This window comes from Vanessa cardui, chromosome 6, assembly GCF_905220365.1.
Source record: "Vanessa cardui chromosome 6, ilVanCard2.1, whole genome shotgun sequence".
In the NCBI taxonomy this organism is placed as follows: domain Eukaryota; kingdom Metazoa; phylum Arthropoda; class Insecta; order Lepidoptera; family Nymphalidae; genus Vanessa; species Vanessa cardui.
In genome coordinates, this window is record NC_061128.1 from 10,007,849 (window position 1) to 10,025,721 (window position 17,873).

At 29.2% G+C, this 17,873-nt stretch overlaps 1 protein-coding gene across 1 annotated transcript; it reads right to left on the bottom strand.

Moving 5' to 3' along the window:
- Positions 1 to 17,873, bottom strand: LOC124530712 (elongation of very long chain fatty acids protein 7-like). The gene is made up of 7 exons (XM_047104966.1): positions 17,830 to 17,873; positions 4,209 to 4,277; positions 3,882 to 4,069; positions 3,500 to 3,577; positions 3,269 to 3,358; positions 2,496 to 2,705; positions 1 to 1,964 (listed from the first exon to the last, which is right to left on the bottom strand). Exons 2-7 carry the CDS (start codon positions 4,261 to 4,263, stop codon positions 1,554 to 1,556), a joined length of 1,032 nt encoding a protein of 343 aa, XP_046960922.1. The 5' UTR covers positions 4,264 to 4,277; positions 17,830 to 17,873; the 3' UTR covers positions 1 to 1,553.

A 17,873-nucleotide genomic window follows, 5' to 3' on the forward strand; every position in this document is an offset into this window, starting at 1 on the left:
TTTGAATTGAAAAACTTTTATGTTTCCTTAGAACTATAATTGTTTCTGAATAATTCTATACCTTACAATGTTAAGCCAAGAATGAATTAATAAGTTAAAAAAATGAACTAATCAAATAAGTGTAAAAAGTAGCTTAAACTGAAATCATTAAAGACATTTCTATCGAAGTATTATATTGGAAGAAGAAACTATGAGCATGCACAGTCTACGATATTCGAATAAATAAAACCATTCCCCTTATTATATCAGTATTCATACAAGGACGTTTTGTTAATCATTATTTATTTTCTAATCATTATTTTCTTTTCATTACATTAATATTGTTTTGTTTTACAATAATTGTGCGATTTGCATTATAATAAATATTTAAAAATTCAATAACTATTTAATAATGAAACTAATTTTGTAAAGCGTATCCTCTCACTGATATTTAGAAACTTATAAACTATTATATTTTTTTTTAAATCTATTTACGATATGCTGTAATTCATAAGAATAAGCAAATTTTAATGGACAAAAATTGTATATTTTCTAATTATATTCGCTTCGATGTATTCAAAATAATATCCTTATTTTACATTCGTCGATATATATAATTATATAAATAATTGTAAAATTTTATTTTCACGTTACAAAACTTTATAAAGAACATTGTAATAATAAATTATTATTTAATTGTAATTTAAGTATGTACCAGAATGCGTTTTTTTTTATATTTATTATATATTTATTTACATATCATTCATAACATTAACCTCCCTTATTATTATCTGTCGTTAGTACGTTCCTTCATTAACAGTTTATATTCTTAAATTTTAATATAATCATAATAATATTCTTCATACATTCGAGTTTTTATTTCACATTTGTACCAGATTTAATACTACGCGACTATGACATCATAATATTTTCATTTAAATATTACCCTGCGTCTGCAAAATGGCGAAAGTAATCAAGCTTAATTTTAATTATAAGTACATATTAAAAGGCACTGGTGATCTCTGATAGGTTTCTGTCACACCGTAGCTTAACAATAGTAGCAATATTGAACCTAATAGCGATACTCTTCCTATTGTACAAGAATAAGTAATAGATACAGATATATAGATAAGTCAACATTACAAGCAAATAGCGAGAAGTATAAAAACAAATGTGAAAAGTATTGAAATAAATTTTGATTAAAGTATAAAACAATCTAATACACTTGCATCGCTAAATACAAATGACCGCAACTCTTTGTTTAATTTCCAAATAATGCAAAAGTTTTTACTACAATAAGATGAATCCTGACATAATTTATACCTATTTATCTATTTATATAGTAAATGTTCGAATATTGCGTAACCTTGTTTGTTTGTGTGATAAAATCCTACTTCCAATGCATTCAAAAACCACCAAAGCGATTAAGATTAAGATTTAAAGTAGCTCTAATCTAGACCCCATAGAACTAATCCGTATTAACTTCTAATTTAGGCTATAATAGAATATCCATCTTCATCATCACAACATCAGTCTCAAATGAACAATCTAAATCAATTATCAAATCTGGAAAATCATTTTTTTATTATGCTGTCAAAATCGTACTCCGGTCCGTATGTAGCTTTAGCGGTACGCCTCGTTAGAAAAACTTTGCCATCCTTTATATAATCGCCGCAAGCCTTATTGACTTCGAATGGTATTTCTTCAATGCTCGGAGCTTCATTATTTTCCTCTCGACAAACCCCATTTTCTTTCATTTCACACTTTTCTGTCACTCCATTTTGCTTATTAAATCCGTTTGACGTATTCGTATTTTCTTTCTTAGAATCTTTCTTAATCTTATAACTCTTAGAATAAAAGTTTAGGAACAATAAAAGGAAAATAGTAACGTTAGCGGATATGAAATATGTGAATCCAGTAGCATATTGACATCTGGGTGAGTTGTATGTCCAAGCGCAGTAGGAAAGCATCAATATGAACTGAATCTGAAAATTAAGGCTATTTTTAGTAATCCGCTTAAGTCGATTGAAAACATGAACATAGATTTAGTTCTTAAAACTCAAGTGCACTTTTAAGGCTACATTTAACAATTTAGAATCATTTGGCAGAATTTCAGCTATTCAAATTTTATTTAAATTCATCTGTTAGTATTCGGGTCAAATCATCAACTTAATTTAAAACCAACTCCGCCAGTGAATTGAGTTTAAATATTCCACCTTGTTTTTGTATCCAAGAGAACAATATAATATTTTTTGACGGTTTTTTTCTTGATAACTACTTATTGATTCTTATATAAAATTTACAAAGACAAATGAAAATTTTCAAAAAACTTTTCACTTAAATTTAATATAAAGCATAGTTTGATTAACGTACATACAAAGCAACTAACTTAAATATACCATAAAAAAGTAAACTATATAGTATTATAAAGATTTTGGCGTTAAAATTTAAATACATATTTTAAACTCAAATTCATAATTTAAACGTTTATAAATAATAAATAAATAAAAACTTACCAATTGCATTTTAGTAACATACTTCTTCCACCATAAGTACTTCTGAAACCTTGGTCCCAAGCCTGACAGTAAATAATAAGTGTACATGACCACATGGACGATTGAGTTCAAGAGTGCAAGGATAGCTCCCTCCCCACCAGCTGCAAACTTAAGGTAGCTCCAAGAATAAAGAGCCATGATCACGTGGTGATAAACGTGGAGGAAAGTCAGCTGAAAGAGTTATTATTAAAATTAATGCCACTAATGCAGAAATCGATTTTAAGAATGTGGATACATCGAAATGACTAAAGATTTAAATTATATAAGAGATAGAGGAACAAATAATTTTATGCGGAAAATTTCTTTAGCTACGATCATGACCACGCATGCAATGAAATACGCATTGAAAAACCAAAAAAAAAATGATTAAACCCTCATGAAATGTTACCATAAAATGGATTTCAAAGCAAGACGCTTTTACGTATTAATGTTCCGAGAGCAATTACAATGTTGATAGTTTATTTTGTAAGTTGTTTTTGAAGAATAGCAAGTATAAAAAATGTTCAAAAGCATTTATGGCCCGTTTAATTTTTTTACTTTAAAGTGAGCCCACTTCTGGATAAAAGCTTTCTTCAGGAGATGGTTGGCAACAACTAATGCTGATTGGTAAAATAGATATACCGTAATTTTATTCAACACATACAAATTTTATGAACATGTTTCTTTTTTCTGCCTTATCATCATCATCATAAGCCATTTAAACATAAAATATCTTATATAAGTAATTATATTACCTGCTTATCTTTCTTTCTTAGCACGAAGAATACTGTATCTAGAAGTTCGGTGAATTTTGCAAAAAAATACCACCAGCCTAAATCTAGTAGCTGAAATTATAAAAGTTATTAGTTAGCTTACAAACAACAAACAAAAATTAACGAACAAACTAAAACTTATTTTTAATAATCTCAATAAAGTTGTTGTTATGATATGATAACAAACACACAGATCTATAAAGATAGACTTACCATCGGATTTTGCGAGTTGGACGGATATCTACACCCTGCATACAATATACCATCTCTAAAGAGATTCAACTTAAACACCTGAAAAAAAAAATATAAGAGTTGATCAATTGCTTCAAAAAAGCAAAAAATGAATTCCAATGCATAAGTAACTGAAATTCGCAACCCTATAAAGACGAAAGAAATGTCATTACATTAAAACATTACATTATTCAAGTCAAGATAAGGTCTTTACACAAAAGGTCGAACAGACTAACTTTTTAATATTGTCTAAATTTTTCAACAACCCTTAAGGACCTAGCGAATTTTGAAAAATATTATGAATATTATTCTTTTGTTACAAGATCGTAAGTTGTACGCTATTTATCAATATCTATCGATTCACCTTCATACAAATCATGGTAGCAAGCACGACTTGCGAAGCGTTGTAATAGCTAATGAGTTTATTCATCCGAAGCGGAGATCGGTTCTTCATCACCCTCGGTCCGATCCTTATGAATAGTAGGTAGAGCACCACAACAGACAAAATCGGCATTGGGCTCGACATCATGAACCACGAATCTACCATCGCACCTAAAATAAATCAAATTAAAATATCTTCATACAATTTCACAAAATGAGTTTCAATATATTTTGATACAAGTTAAATTACGCCTCAATTATGTTTGATATCTTTAACAGTATGGTGAAAATGTATGTAAAATTGTCTTACTCTTGCCGACTTTCAAGGAATCCAAATAGCGATCCATTTTTTCCAAATAACTCATGTTTTCACCGCAATCTGTAAAACGAAATTGTTTGTCATGTAAAAGACGTGCTTGTCAAAATACGTCATTTATATAATATCCTTCTTTGTAAGATTTTTATCTGTTATGTTTTATGTTTCTTTTAGTTTTATTATTTTCTCACATAGCTGTTAAGATTTACCTCTTACTTGTCACAGATGCATGAATACGAGGATATGTTTAATTAAATAATTATTAATAAAATTATTTCCAATTTATCTTCAAGTTTTATCAATTCTTGAACATAATTTAAAAAAAAAACTTTTAAATCGTCAAACTTGGTGAGGTAAAAATAGTTGTTTCGATGAAATAAAAAAAAAATGTAATGTAACCTCTTTGAAAGTCAATACGTATTAGCTTCACGCCTTTTCATTTCAATATAAAGTACAAGACTACAAGAAGTTTTTTTTTATCTGGAAGAAACAAAGAAACAGTGACCTCTTTACGTATTACTAAATATATGATTAATTATACAATACTTCATACACTTAATTAAAATATCGACTCAATTGTTTGTAGAACATACGCATTAAATTGAGAGTGTAAATAATGATTAATTAATCTAATTTGCATTTAATTAGAAACATTTACAAAACCATACAGTTAGTGAAACCGGTTTGAGTCTTTCTGTAGCTTGTGATGGATATTTATCCTATGGAAAAACATAGGGGAGTCGAGGATAGAATATAATAACTCTTTATGGAAAACAAGTGTAATGTAACAGCTAAGAAACTAGTATTATGACTGAATTCGTCGTCAATATAATGAGATCATAGTGTTCAATGTGATACATATTATACTAATGTATGACATGAAATGTTAAATTTTTTTTTAATTACACGTGTTATACAAATCATGATCAACAAATAGTTTTTTTATGTTTTACGAATGCTCATTAATTATTTAGTTTTGTTTGAACACAATATGTTAAAATTCTGAAATATTTCTTCCATAATATCAGAACGCTCGTTAGCTGCCTTTTTGAGATTATGACCTTTAATTTATTTAAAATAGTATTAAAATACAAAAAAAGTTATGAAATAAAAGTGCTCGTATTATATTTCGGAAGCATGTATCTCTAGTTACAAGAAATAGATAGCTTTAATACATATATGTTAATAATAATTAATAGCTATTTAAATACACAACATTGTTTGAAATACAAAATTTTATCATATAAACCTAACCAATACGGTGCATAGGATGTTGTAATTAATTATATCTGCGAGGTATTGAGAAATATATTTGCTGGGGAATTATTATCAAGCAAGATATTTTTTTCAACCTGATTAACTGAAATAATACTTCAGGTACCAGATATTTGTTGAAGATTCCCATATCTCAAGGACGAACTGAAAATAGCTTAATAAGGGCATTATAAATGACGGATCGTGATTTGTGCAATATTTAAAGAAGAATTCCTGTCAGCGAAGTTAATTTAGATATTACTGTATCGATATGAGTGTTTCTATGATAATTTGATCTGTGTGTGATATCGTTATTAATAGAAAGTGGGATAAAACTTAGATCGTTTAATTTTTTAGCGCTTAAGCGTATGACGGTTTTGTTGTATTTTTTGTAAGAAGATTGTATTCATATAATAAGTCTGAGTCTTATTGTACTTGTGATATCATACTAGGATTAGAATGAACAAAGAGACAGGTATCATCTGCATAGACTACCAAATCTCCAGAAAGATTTAAATTAACGATGTTATTTATATAAAAAAATACCATCGGCTACCATTTAAGAATATATTAATTAGTTAATTTTTAGATGCGCTACTGAAGATGTCAGCTGGGAATAATTACGGTTTAACGTGTTTTACTCTCTTTTACTCTTAGGAGAGTTTGCCGAGTCGCCATCGGAGTACGGCAGGGACATATTATGTGTTAACGATAAATTTTAAACGATTATAAAACTTTTAAAAAATGTTAAAATTAGCTTGACATACAATCAAAAACTTTCCAAAGCATTCAAAAATGTAATTAAGAACAAATTCTGCAATACGCTTTCAATATTAAAAAACTCAATAATTAACAATTCATTTTATATTTCAACAAAGAAGATAACGTTGTTCCTATATAATGAATTTATATAGAAATATATATAAATACGAACACCCTAACCAGTATAAAGTACTGACTGGCGTATTCGTATAAATCATCCCTCTGTTAGAACTCAAGTCTACATTAAAATATATACCGAAGAAATTGCGGCCAGATTGCAAATAAGCCCATTTAAAATATTACATTTTTCAACCAAGCTTACACTTTCCAAAGGTCAAATGTTACTTGACTGCTAGAGGTTGCGACCTTAATTAAGCACTTAAGCCCCTTGTTGTTAATTTTCCAGTCATTGCTTTCATTAGCTGAGATTCAAAGAGAGATATAGGGCATTAATATTTAGCCTAGGCAGTAATCGAGATAGAAAATATAGTGTAATAAACACGTGCTATGTGAATAGGTCGGGCAGATATTTATCTCAGTACCATATACCTACTAAATTTTACAGCTTGTTACATCTCAGACCTGAGCTAATGTCTTATTGGCATTTTGAGAGAAGATGACGTGGTCAGATGTCAGATGACAAACTTCAGGCCAGTCAACTTAGATTGAGTGTTTTGCAGAATTTGTCTCGTTAACAAGTTGTTATGTAAAATTTGACGCTTTTAGAAACAGTATTCGTTCTCATTTTCTTGTGCGCCTATCAATATTATGGAAACTAGATACGGTTATTCAGTACACAAGTAGAGATCACATTAAAATTAATGTTGGATTGCTATTCACATAATTTGTAGGCATGATGAAAGAAACGGGACCAAACGCATACAAATACGTATTCTGTATAAGTAGGCTCATGGAAATTTGTCAAAGTTAATTAGTTTCAAACTAGTCTTGTTTAAATACAAACATCGTTTTGGTCTTTTTTTTTCGAAACGTCTACGCGTTCGTTTCAAACACAAACCTTATTATTTACATTTAATATAAACGTTAGGTTTATAGACGAACTATTGTATTAGTAACTTTATTTTTATTCGCAATGCGACCTGATTTTCAAATCGCAGAACGGTCTCGACGAATGTTTTATGGCTTCGGGCTTGACGAGGGAGTATCGTTTAAAGTAGCAGTAGGTGTATTATCAGGCTAAATTAAATGTGTTTCACGAATCAACTAACTTTATCCGTTGCTATGATTATGTAACTATCTGTGATATCTTTAGATTTTTTTGGTAAGTGTCAATTCTTTAAAAGAGAAGAATTACTGAAAATATTAGTTCGTCTGTTTTCTTATAATTTTTTTTCTATTATGCTGAGAATGCCACGTGGTCTAATGAATGGCAATTCTAATCGAAATGGGCTCAAACCAAGGAAGGTTTTTCCTTTGATAAGAGCTCAGCAGTTAATTATATCATCGCGAGGTTAACCTGAAGGTGTTAGTTGAAAGTATTTTACATTGTTATCCAATTTGGAACAGCGAGGTTGGGTTAAACTGAAGAGGCTTTTTCGCAGCTATCAATATGTAAATACTGTTACTTCTTCGATATGTGACAGTAAGTAACGACGAATCTTGTCCAATTTTACACGAGTCAATTTATGAAATAAATTTCTGGCACATTACTAGCAATAACATTTGTAATACGAATTTGTGTATCAGGTGTACACTCTGCTCTGTTATGTTTCGAAGCTCCTTGGTTTATATTCAAGTATCTGTTTATGATCAGATCTGCAAAATGTTTCGCATTGCAAGCGACTATTACTGGAATTGCTCGTTTCTATAATTCCGGACGGCGTATGTAGCATGCTCATGAAATAACTGTATTAAAAAAAAAAGAGATGTAGAAATTTTCGCATGTAGCTTAATTAATGATTGCTCAATGAAACTAAAATAAAAGAAGACCTATGATGATATATTAAATATAATAAATCCGTGAAAATATCACTGACTTCAAATCAAAAGTTTTAAAAGCATTTTTGAATAGAAAATTCAATTCAATTTGATCCATATCACCCGTTCGGAAAACAGTCTCCAGCGAGAAAAATCTCTCCTATTTGGCTCTTATATAATAGTTTTAGAGTAAGGTTAGTATTATATGTAATATTAATTGTAAGTATTGGTGTTTCGACTCTTCTTCATCAAAAAATATTTTAATTATTTTAACTATTAGTACTAGTAGTAATGGTTAGTTTTTTTTTAATGTTTTTTTTTTGGTTAGTTATTTCTTTACTACTTTAAGATTAAACTCTGCAAACTTTATAAAGGATACATGAAGAGATAACGATTTGCATTATCTACAACACATCATAAACGCGTCCCTTAAATTTTAAAATCAGCGTCAGATAAAGGACATGAGAGACCGTCATACCGTTTGCCGACACGGCATACGATTCGGTTTCAAGAAGCGTCAAAAGATTTATCCATAAGTGTTATTATATTATAAGTAGCCACATAAAAGTTGTCATTGACCAAATTACTTTTATATATTCATAATTGTATAATTATAATATAAAGATTCATTATATTCATATGAATATGAACTTAATTATAAATTGGGAAAGATTAATACAATTAACAATATTATCATAATATTAGATTAAATTAATATTAAATATATTATAATTATTTCAAAACAAGTATAAAATTAACTTTCAAATATTAATTTAAAAACTTAAGTTCCTGCTGTAAATAAAATAATTAATAATAAATTAACACAATATTATAATCAAATATGGTACTAAGTTTCATTATTTAATTACTTGTATAATACGTAAATAATATGTAAAATACCATATTAGGCTATACTTTTTTATTTTATTCTATGAGTTAAATGGAATGTAGATAATTTACAAAGCGAAAGCTGGTATTAGATGAAATCATTCAGAATGACAATCATTACTTGCCCCTCAGTATCATTAGAAGTAGTTCTACTGTAGTAATGGAATTAGTTATTAATGTAAAGAAATTATACTTGAAAACTAAGAATGTCAAAACATTATTGTCAAGCACTTATCTTTCTGCCCTAAATCAGCTTTTCCTATTTCCTCTCCGTTACTGGCAGCCCTTGCTTGCTTTAAACTTGTTATAAGGTTACGCACTAGGTGACGTTTTGTTATGATAGACCAGGTAGACCTTACCTGGATTCCGGATATTGATGAAGAAATAATAGAGAGTTTTATTTCTATTTAAGCACGCTTAAGCGCTCAAAATTTGCAAATTCCACAGCGAGTTTGGAGTGAATTAGATTTGAACAAATTTTACTGCTATCTTTTTTAAAATTTATCAAAAGATATTTTTGTTATTATAAGCAACAAAGCGCTTTACTAAGTTATATACAAAATTTTATAACAATTATTACATCCATCAAAGGTAGCAGGACTCGAGTCTCACCGTTTTTAAAAGTATTTACCGCCTAAAGTATCATCATCCTCACCATCACCATCCTCTTGCCCTTTTCCAAATTTTATATGGGGTTGGCGCAGCATGTCTTCTCTTTACTTTTTGCCTAAAGTTTTGGCAACAAAAAGTTTTCAGTGATTGACATCGGCCTCAGAGCTATGTGAAGAAACTCACCGCAGAACACGACCGTGATATTTCAGAATGCGCTAGACGATATTGACTCCAGTAATTATAATTTATATAGAACACGTTGTATCAAATTGGCGTAACACCGTAAATCGAACGTCAAGATTGCACGAGTTGTATTCTTATAAGTCGCCTTGCAGGTGTCCACGAGTTCGTGCTCTAATCTTTATTATGTAGAAAGATAAATGACGCCATGCCAAATTTGTATATCAATAAACTGGTTCTAAATCTTTTCAAATACGTTCAGCTATTGAATTGTATTGTATCGCTTTGAAAGATTATTTTGGAACGTGTCTCTAATGTTTATTGTGTACACATTATTAACACAAAAGTTTTGCCTAAAATAAAACCAAATTGTAAATTAAATCTCATTGTTTTTCTAGTGAATATGGGATCTATAATAATATGTATCTTATTTGTTATACGTGCACCGTTATAACTACACAACAAGGACCAAAATCTTAATATAAGTAATTTTTTTAGAGTAGAAGTAATTATTAAAAAAGTTAACGTTTATTTTTTTTTATCATCATCATATTTCTTATGTGTCTGTACACGTGATTTAAAAAAAATACTCTGTGCTTGACGTGATCTTATAAGCACTAACTTATAAAGTATTCTACCTCTGATTACTCTCTAGTCGTGTTGAATTTCCGTCAAAATATAACAGTAAGTGACGTGTACGAAAGCTTTCTATATTTATTATTAAAATCAACTTTTTACTTGCTAAACACAACCCTCTCCCCAATATCCAAAAAATGTATGCATGTTTACGCTACAAAATAATAGTACGTCTTAAATTTCAACGTTCTTGATGGAGTTGTTTGGAACGAGTTGATAGTCAGTCAGGATATACGACTATATTTATTTTGGAAATTGATTGTATGTTAGAAAAATTGTTCCATTTGGCATATTAACTACTTATGACATGGCAAACGTACAACACATAATTTGAATTCCTTAAATCATCATACCTCAGCTATATATAAAAATAATTACTCCATAAATCTACTATCATTTGTACATGCTTAGTCTGGAGATGACTAATCAATAATGCAAGAGACACACCATTTACTCGCAAATATCGTAACTGATTTATCTCGAAGCTGCATTACGATCTGCGGGTCAGTTATCCCCGTTAAACTACCATTACAAACTACACGCCAATTCATTGCCAATGTCATTTATTATGATTTATAGTACACCTCAAAGTGATTGAGAGGTCATTTTCAAAGCATAACGAACGCGTAAAATTGCAACACCTCGATCTAATATATAATTCAAGATCTTACTGCTGACGTTTTAAAGTTCATATTCGTATGATAAATCGAATAATGAAGTTGTCATTGAATGGTAGTATGTCGAGTGAGTCGTTTCAGGTCATTTGCCTGGCTCCAGTGAGGTTTCCCGGTCACTCGTACCTTTATTGTATTCATAGTGATTACGAAAATCTTTGTATACAAATCTACTAACACGATTATCTTTGAAAGTTTAAACTAATTATTTGTGGCGATTTATTCCAGTTTACCGGGTCAAACATTCACTCTGTTATAACGCATTTAAAGGCGTAGTCGCAACCTAAACAAACATGACACATCACATTATTTATCAAATGTACTATAAGCACAATATTATCACATGCAAGCAACCAGTTCAAGTTTATTCAGTATCACATAAACATTGAAATAGGATGAAATTTGTGAAGATAATACTAATGTTTCGAAAAATTTGTTTCTTGAATATATAAAGAATTAATCCCTTGGATAAAATACAAGAAAGTTCGCTTCATTTACATATTTTTATTAAAAAGTTACTGGAAATCGATGGGAAAATGTAATTGTTTAAGAAGTATATTTGTGTTTTGTTTTTTTTTTTTTAATTAGATCTTACAGCTCTCTATAAAGATAGACATCTAATATGGCGTATATCTATAATTTGAAAATAATAAACAAGAAAAACCCTACATAAATTTTGCTTTGGTTTTATTAATCATTTGCAGAGTTGGCTTCCATGGCCAGAATTAAATTAATAAAACAAATCAAGATACAAAACAATACTTAAATTCAAGGCGATTACAAGAAAAAATTAAATCTTAAAATTTTATAGGAAATTTAGAAAAAAAATATCTTTATTATTGTGAAGGGATAATAGAAAACCATGCAGTAGGACTGCATAGAATAATTTGGAACATCTTTAATAGGTATTATTTATGTATATGTATGTATATGTCATATTTAAATGTCAACATTATTTAAATGTAACAAGAGACTAGGCGATAGTGTGAACACATTATAAAGCACTATAGTGTGCGCTTTCTACTCCATTGATCTCGTAACCCTATGGCACAGCAATCTGACAAGAAGGAAAAGAGATCAGTAACAGACACTGTACGCATTGCTCTATTCTAAACCCCGGGGTATAACAGGAAATATTATCGAATATATCTAGAAGTTAAGATAAACCCAATTAGTCAAACTTTAATTCAAGATTCGGGGCTTGAATATTTTTGGTTGTAGCTGCGACGAAGGCTTTAGTATCTGTAGCCTTTTAAGGTAGTTATTTTTCCGTGATAGTAAAATCCTATCAACAATTTTAGCCTTTGGCCTTGCGGAAAACCCATTTTTGTAGAATTCTTACCCGAAAAGACTTTTAATGGCCATTTTCTATATGGGATCGTGTCCATATAACGCGTCCGCTACTTTAAGCTACCTACTAGAACCAATGAAATTATACAATCGCAGAAATAAACAGCTCTCAGTTATTCAAGTAACACTACTTGGTAATTTTTCTTGGTTGTTCCATTAGCATTTTGCATAAACTCTTTAAGATTACTGTTGGCGATAAGGTCGCCTTAGAAAGCATTTAATCTAGAATTTCTTTTAGTAACTCAAGCTATATGTACCATGTGCAAAAAACGAATAAATAAATAACAGTAAGTACCTTACTAAACGTCGTCGTTGCTAATGAAAGTCGTGTTGCTCGCGTGTTAAAAATTTTAGTTAAGCCTACGTTGAATAATGTTTTAACTCGATACCTACGTAAAACATTATAAAATAGAATTTTATTTTTTCCCGTACCAAAAAAATCCAATGCATCATTCAAAGCCAGAGCAGGTGCTACCTGAACTATTTGATAACACGATTATCTGTTCAATTATGAAAGCTTAAAAGATTGGCGCAATGCGGTAAAATTTCTCAGTATTCAATTCATTTAGTGGCCTCGACCTTCCACAAACTTCGGTACGTAAAATTGGTTTTGGCTTCCTTGCAAAGTGCTGATATCCGACATATTATAAACAAAATCTAGAGAACGTCAGAAGAATTAAATGTTTATATCGAACAGTCGTAACAATAAAAGCGACTTACGATTGTTTAGAATTAAATGCCAGAAATAATTCCAGATAAAAACTTCAAAGGTTACTCTTGAACTTGATTACGATTATTTTATTCATAGATACAAACATTTTGAATGATATCATCATTTGAAGGTAGTCCATTACTATGGGGATTTAATTAATTAAGTGGAATGCCTATCACTTTACGAATAACGTTGGTACTATATCCATAAATATATTATCATTAGTTGATGTATTCGTATAAAAATATCATACTGAAAATAAAAATTATAACTATAATTTATATTTAGGTTAATATCCAAGATATAATAATGTAGACAAATGTATCATAATATTTCAAGAAATATTTATTGTATTGCAATAATATTTAACATAGCATATACATACACATATAAAAAAAGAACAATTGAATAAGTAAACTCTGATTATGGAGATTCTTTCCGATTGATATAAAATTCAAATTTTACACAATTACGGACACAATTTTGTTATGTATCTGTATTTTTACTGACTCACTCACTCTTGTTACTTTTTACTGGCGGTAAAATATAATATACAAATAAAAGCATCGTTTTAATATGAATGAAGTGGTTTTTCATTAATTAGAAAAGAAATTTAAATCTTAATTTTGATTGGAACACCTTAATCAACATTATATGTTATTGGTAGTTTATTATAAAAAGTTTTAACTGATAAGTAGACTAAAAAGTAAAAACTACGACAGTAATTTGTGGTTGACTTAAACCAAAAATAGAATACATTTTCAATTATCATTAATAATCATCATAATAAATGGAAATATGTCCATCTTACTATTTTGTTTTAAAATTTGTATCAATATAATTTCAAATTTAGATTGTTTGTAACGTTCCGTTGGGTTTATTCACGAAATATTATTTGTATTGTGACAGATAGAACTTTATATTCCGATAGTTTACTAACTGATCCTGCGGCTTTACTCATGCGAAAATAATACCTCGCAAAGCTTCATCCCAATTTAACCTCATTAAGGAGTACATAAAACAATGACGTAGACTATTTCTTAGACTTTAGACTATTGTCTTTTTAATATTTTTATTTATTATTAGTTTAGTTATTTGTACTCGAAAAATATTAAGTGTTTATTTATAAGTGACGTGTTCACACAGAATAAAATATTTTACATGTATTTGTGATGTAAGTGAATGAATTGTAAGTGTGAAAAAGTAAATAAATAAATAACATCAGGCACAGTTTTTTTGTTCGTGTGATTTTTTTGCGTTAAAGTTATCAATTCAAGGAGGTTCCATGCGAATTTCATTGTATTTGGGTTTTTTAAAGATTTTTTTTTTCATTTATTTAAAACCTAGCAACCCATTGTTAAAAATAAACAGAATTTTTATTGTGTTTAATTTGAGTGGTTTCATTTAATTGCCTGAAATAAAAGCTATTTATTTTAATTACAGTTATTGTTGTTTGTAATATCAAGAAAGTTTATTTTAAAAATGTCATAAATTAATTTAATGGTCGTTTTATAAAGCCTTTTAAAAATTTGCATAAATTTTAATGGATAATGAGATAATTTATAATAAATAAGGATAATTTTCATTTCTGATAAAATAAATATAAAAATAAGTATTTGGCTTCTGTCAGGGTTTTTTAAAAATTTATAACTTCTAAAGTTAAAATTAAATAAGACCGGGAAGAATTCGTTTTTGTTATCGACACCTTCTCCTCCCGCCATATATGTCACCGGAGCTCGGGGTATCTGTACCCTGAGAACTCCCTAGGAATTGGATACCCGTAGAGGGGTACCGTCAGGACGTCAGGGAAGTATGCGCAAGCAATCCCTTGGCGACCCCCGAAAAGACGCAGTAGGTATCACCGGTTTTTAGTGGGTAGTCAGGAGGGTCCCACATACCCACATCATGAGGGGGAAACGCGTCATGGGATTTTCCAACGAAAAAAAGGGTGATAGTTGTAATTTTGTATGGATATTTGTCATTTTTTAAAGTAGATAAACAATGCTTGCCTAAGTGATATTTCACGATACTCATTATGTAATTTTCATTCGTGTTATTTAACATGTAGATTAAAAAAATACTTGTCACTTTTTTATGTCATATTCATTAGCCGTTAAAACTAACTTAACTTAAACTTCTTTTTCAAAATTACGTATTTATTCTAAAATTTATGATTAAAAAAGTTAGTTTTATTTTTAATATAAAGGTGAAAACTATGCAAAACTGTACAAGCTTAACAAACCATATTATTTTTGTTTATATCATACTTTTTTTTATAATAATTATATATATATATGAAATATTTATATAATGCAAGTCATACTCAACGGGGAAGGTGAACGCTATGAGAATACACGTCAGATAAAGTTCTGCAAAATGAGACCAAAAAAGTCTTAAAGATGGTGGAATGAGGTCCTAAATTTGATTTCATTGTGAACAGATTACATAGCTCAATGAGTTGTTTACAGGCTGTTATATTAATTGAACCTTTATATCTTTCTTTTTAAACCAAAAGTTATGATGTTATGAACTATGAGATCGATTGCGAGCAATTTTATAGACTTTATACCTTCATGATACGGTACGATACGATCAGATAGGATACGTAGCGATAAAGGTCAATCATAAGGGAAAAAGTATGTACCAAAACATTATCGTAATTGAATATCAGTAAACCCAAGAGTACAATAAGTTGAAGATATCAACAAATTTCAAATGATTTACTTGGTAGTGAAACTTCGTGCAAGCCTGATTTGGGTGCCACCCACTCATCATATAATCAACCGCCAAACAGAAATACTTCAGGTTAAAGAACTTTGTTACTCATAAATAACCTTATAATATAATAGTTAAGTTTTACAATAAGCAATACATATAACTTGTATACAAGGTTGGTTTCAGGAGTAGAATGCGTGGCAATAGATGTCCACAATGACCCGAAAAAGATAAATGAAAAAAAGATTTATAACAACGGACAATAATATTTACTAATTTTATTCATATACACTTTCTGACTAGGTAACTTACTTTTCATATACTTTTACTTAGTATTATTACATAGGACGATATGTTGATTTAATTGATTATTAATATTTCTTGCAGTGTCAGTTTGAATGAGCTTTATCATCGGGATATTTGCTAGTGCGTCTATTATAAGTAAAAAAAAACTTCTAATATTGGTATTGGCTGTATAATTGTGTTCTCATCGGCCAATTGATCAGATAAAAAACTAGATTTCGTTAAATAACATAATCTGTTTTTGTTAATGTAAACAGATATCAGCTGATCTAATTTAAACTAACGTTTTAAAGTCTGTTCAATAATACGAACGACACCTATTCTAACATATATGGCTTCGCAAGCGTGTAACAGTTTTACAATAAAAAATATATTTAATAAAAACCCTATTACCTTTGCGATGCTCTATCATTAACACAATATTATAAAATGTAAAAAAAAAATTAAGCTATGTTTTATAAATTATTAGTCAATTTTATTCAATGGTTTTTTAATTTTCAAAGTCAACGCTATGAATATAGTAATGATCCTTACTCGCACTGCTGTATGAAATACTCGTATTAGTTTAAGTTTACTGCATAACTCTATTTCAGTGTAGGTGGAAAGAATTTTCTTATGTCACACTTCTTTCCGTACATGCAGACTTCATTGAGGTATTCATTCATGACAAAATATCTTCTCTGTTTTAAGCTGGACGTCAACAGTCACTTATGAAAAGTTTATTTTGAACATGGAAAATGAATAACTTACGTAATCAAATTTATTTTACTTTATTTCCAACGTCATGTTATAAGGTTTTTAAATAGATAAGTTGGATACTATTTTTAAAATAAGTATTACTAAAGATTTTTCGTGAAATAATATATAAAGAAAATAAAAAAAAAAATGTTAAAATGGTGTTCAGTTACAAGTGACGTAAAAGCATTATGCAAATTATATAAATTTATGACTCATAGTTCTAAGTTTTGTCGCAGAACAGGCAAGGTTTGTTAAAGCTATTTGCTAAGTGAAAAACATAATCTCGCACATAAACATACTTCATCCTCAAAAAATATTTCAAAATAACTCTTATAAGATTTGTTTTAGTTTTAAATAACAATTTCATAATTTATTTACTGCATAAATTTTAAAATCGGAAGGAAAGTACCTTTGGTTATGTAATAGAAAAGTCACAAAACTACCCCTATGTTATAAATTATTGTTACTAAAAAGAAGATTCAGTAAATAAATTGAAATTTTAAAGATACATCTTGAAAAGAAAAATACAGCATTAACGTTATATAATGTTTACGTTCAGAGCGAACACAATACATTTAATTATAAATAAAATGGTATATCAGTCATTTGTTACAATAATAATAACAAAAGAATCTAGAAGTACACTTTTCAATAGATTAAGAAAAGGGTTGTGTTTATAAATGAACTTTGAAAATTCACGACAAGATTTTTCCATGTAAAAATCAACAGAACACGATCTCGCTTTGAATATTTCTATTTTCAAAAATAGAATCGGTATTCTTTTTTCAAATAACAATGATTCTATTTTATAAAAACGTAACACTCGGTAAAATATCGACTAAATTGTACTCACCCGTGGGCTTACACTCCGTTCACTATGAAGGTTTGACTGGGACT